This window comes from Chrysochloris asiatica, unplaced genomic scaffold (assembly GCF_000296735.1).
Source record: "Chrysochloris asiatica unplaced genomic scaffold, ChrAsi1.0 scaffold00038, whole genome shotgun sequence".
NCBI classification, from domain to species: Eukaryota; Metazoa; Chordata; class Mammalia; order Afrosoricida; family Chrysochloridae; genus Chrysochloris; species Chrysochloris asiatica.
Genome location: NW_006408556.1, coordinates 18,584,688 through 18,587,122, shown reverse-complemented (window position 1 = coordinate 18,587,122; position 2,435 = coordinate 18,584,688). Strand labels below are relative to the sequence as shown.

The window sequence follows — 2,435 nt, the reverse complement described above, 5'->3', positions numbered from 1 at the left end:
TTTGGAGGCTAGAAATCTAAATTCAAGGTGATGGTTCTAAGGGAAAGCTTTCTGTCTGTGTGGGCTGTGGGGGAAGGTCCTTTTCTCCTTTCAACATCTGTGGACCTGGCATTCCTTGGAGATCTTCATGCATCTTGGCGTCATTCTTCCTGTGGGTCTAGGAAGTTCTCAGCACAGGGACTCTGGGTCCAAAGGATACACTCCACTCCTGGCTTTTCTTTCTTGGTAGTAGTGAAGTTCTTCCTTCTGCTTGCTTCTTTCTCCTTTCTATCTCTTGCAAGATGAAAAATGTAACTCAGACAAGAGGATCACTTGAGTAAAAGTGGACTTGAGTCACACACTCTTGTAAGGGTGTGACTCAAGATACTACCCACCCTAATCCTGCCTCATTAACATATAGAGGTTAGAATCTATAGCACATATAACAAAATGAAGGATAAATACTTTAGATCACAAAATAGAAGACAACTGCATAATACTGGGAGTCACCTCATTGACACATACTTTGGGGAGACGTTGGACAATATAACCCATGACACCATCTCTTACTCTTGCTTAGTAAAGCAATTATTTCTTCCTACCCATCTAGCCATATAATTCTTTATATCAATGACAGCGTCTCTATAGTCAGGGTCAAGAGGACTTTGCCCAGACCATGGCATTGCCACTAACTTGGCACTGCCAAGTGACCATGGTCGACTCCTCAGGGCAACTCCAGGCTCCAGGGTCGACTCCTCAGGGCAACTCCAGGCTCCAGGCTCCAGGCTCTATGATTTGTAAAATGATAGAGGTAGAAATAAAGGTTAAGTTAATCATCTTAGGTCCATTCCAAAGTCAAAATTCCTCTTTCCTGCCTCTCCCCATCAACTTGTACTCGCTCTGATGAGAAATCCCTTTTATTATAGTTTTCTTTATGGAAGCTATTTCCTTAGTGACAATTTCTCCATTTAGGGTACGTAGTAATTTAACAGTCACTGGTTTTGTTTATGTTTAAGACTAAGGGGAACCAGACAGATGGTATTTATATATACACATTACTTATTTATAGTATGAAATTATATATACAGGTTTCCCTTGCCATCAAAAGTAGAGCATTCCTATGAAATCGAAGCTGAAATGGCATAAAGTGAGGAAGCAATTACCATTAATTTATATGAGAAACTTTTTGAGCATTCCCAGATCCAAAAAATAATCTACAGATTCATTGCAAATAATGCATAAAGTCTTAAAGATGTGTTCACAGTCAGAGTTGAAAGCTATGCCAGCTCAATGCAGAGATGCTGAGAGTAGTTCCCAGGGAAGGAACCAGCCGATACCACTGTCACTGCTGTGGGTGTGGGCTGCTTCTTTCGGGGTTTGCTGCAAAATGAACACTTTTTGTAAAAATTCCCTTCCAATTGCTAAAAACAGGTTGTTATGTAGGTCTTCTGTAAAAGCAAAATCGCATAAAGTGAACTTTCAATAATTGAGAAATGCCCCTATATATATATATGTATGCATGCATGTATGTATGTGTGTGTGTAAATAGATTGATGGATGGATGGATGGATAGATAGATAGATAGATAGTTAGAGAGATAGAGAGATAGAGAGATAGAGATAGATAGATAGATAGATAGATAGATAGATAGATAGATAGAGAAGGCAGGCAGGAAGAAAGGAAAGAATCCTAAGATGTTTCTTTTTAGCTCTTTCCACAGTCTTCTTGGAGTCTTGGTATGACCCTGTAGGATAAGCACTGGACTGCAAAGCCAGTTTGAACCAGAAAGTCGGTGGTTCGAACCCACCAGCTGCTCCTTGGAATCTCTATGTTGTTGTTGTCGAGTCGGTTCCAACCCATAGTGACCCTCTAGAGATTTTCCAAGGAGTGACTGGTAAGCTTGAACCACCAACCTTGCAGTTCAAACCAACTTTGCAGTCTAGTGTATTAACCCACAGTGCCACACCAGGACTCCTGGAATCTCTATACAGGGTCACTATGAGTCAGAACCTACTTGACGGCATTTCACAGGACAACAGCAGTGCTTTCTGGCTTGATTTGTCTGTCTCTTTTGTTCAATTATTAGATCATTGAGTGTGGGAACTAAATTATATTCATCTCTATGTCCTCCTGAAACCTAGAGACTGTGCATTGTACAGAGTAAGCATTTAATAGATCTTCGCTCAGTTGAGTTGAAATTGTGTATTAAATCAAAATATTTAAATTATTGCTTTGTATAGTACTGTCTGTGCTTCAGGAAGAAAATAGACCCCAAATCTCAGTGGTTTAATACAACAAAGTATTTTTCCTTACTAAGATAAAGGACTGAGAGATGAAAATAACTAACTGTCCTGTATAAGACAAGAAGACAATTGTGTTTTGTGCCTGATGGGAAAGGGGGAATGAAAAGAGCATCTCAAATCTCCAGAAAGATCATGAAACTAAAAAAAAAAAAA

At 39.6% G+C, this 2,435-nt stretch overlaps 1 protein-coding gene across 1 annotated transcript in view; it reads left to right on the top strand.

The window, feature by feature from the left end:
* The first annotated feature begins 691 nt into the window (after positions 1 to 691).
* The window catches only part of RCAN2 (regulator of calcineurin 2), a 31,367-nt gene continuing 29,623 nt past the window's right edge, over positions 692 to 2,435 (top strand). Inside the window, exon 1 of the mRNA XM_006860606.1 lies at positions 692 to 790. Coding sequence (XP_006860668.1) covers positions 692 to 790 — 99 coding nt within the window. The remainder of the gene's footprint in view (positions 791 to 2,435) is intronic.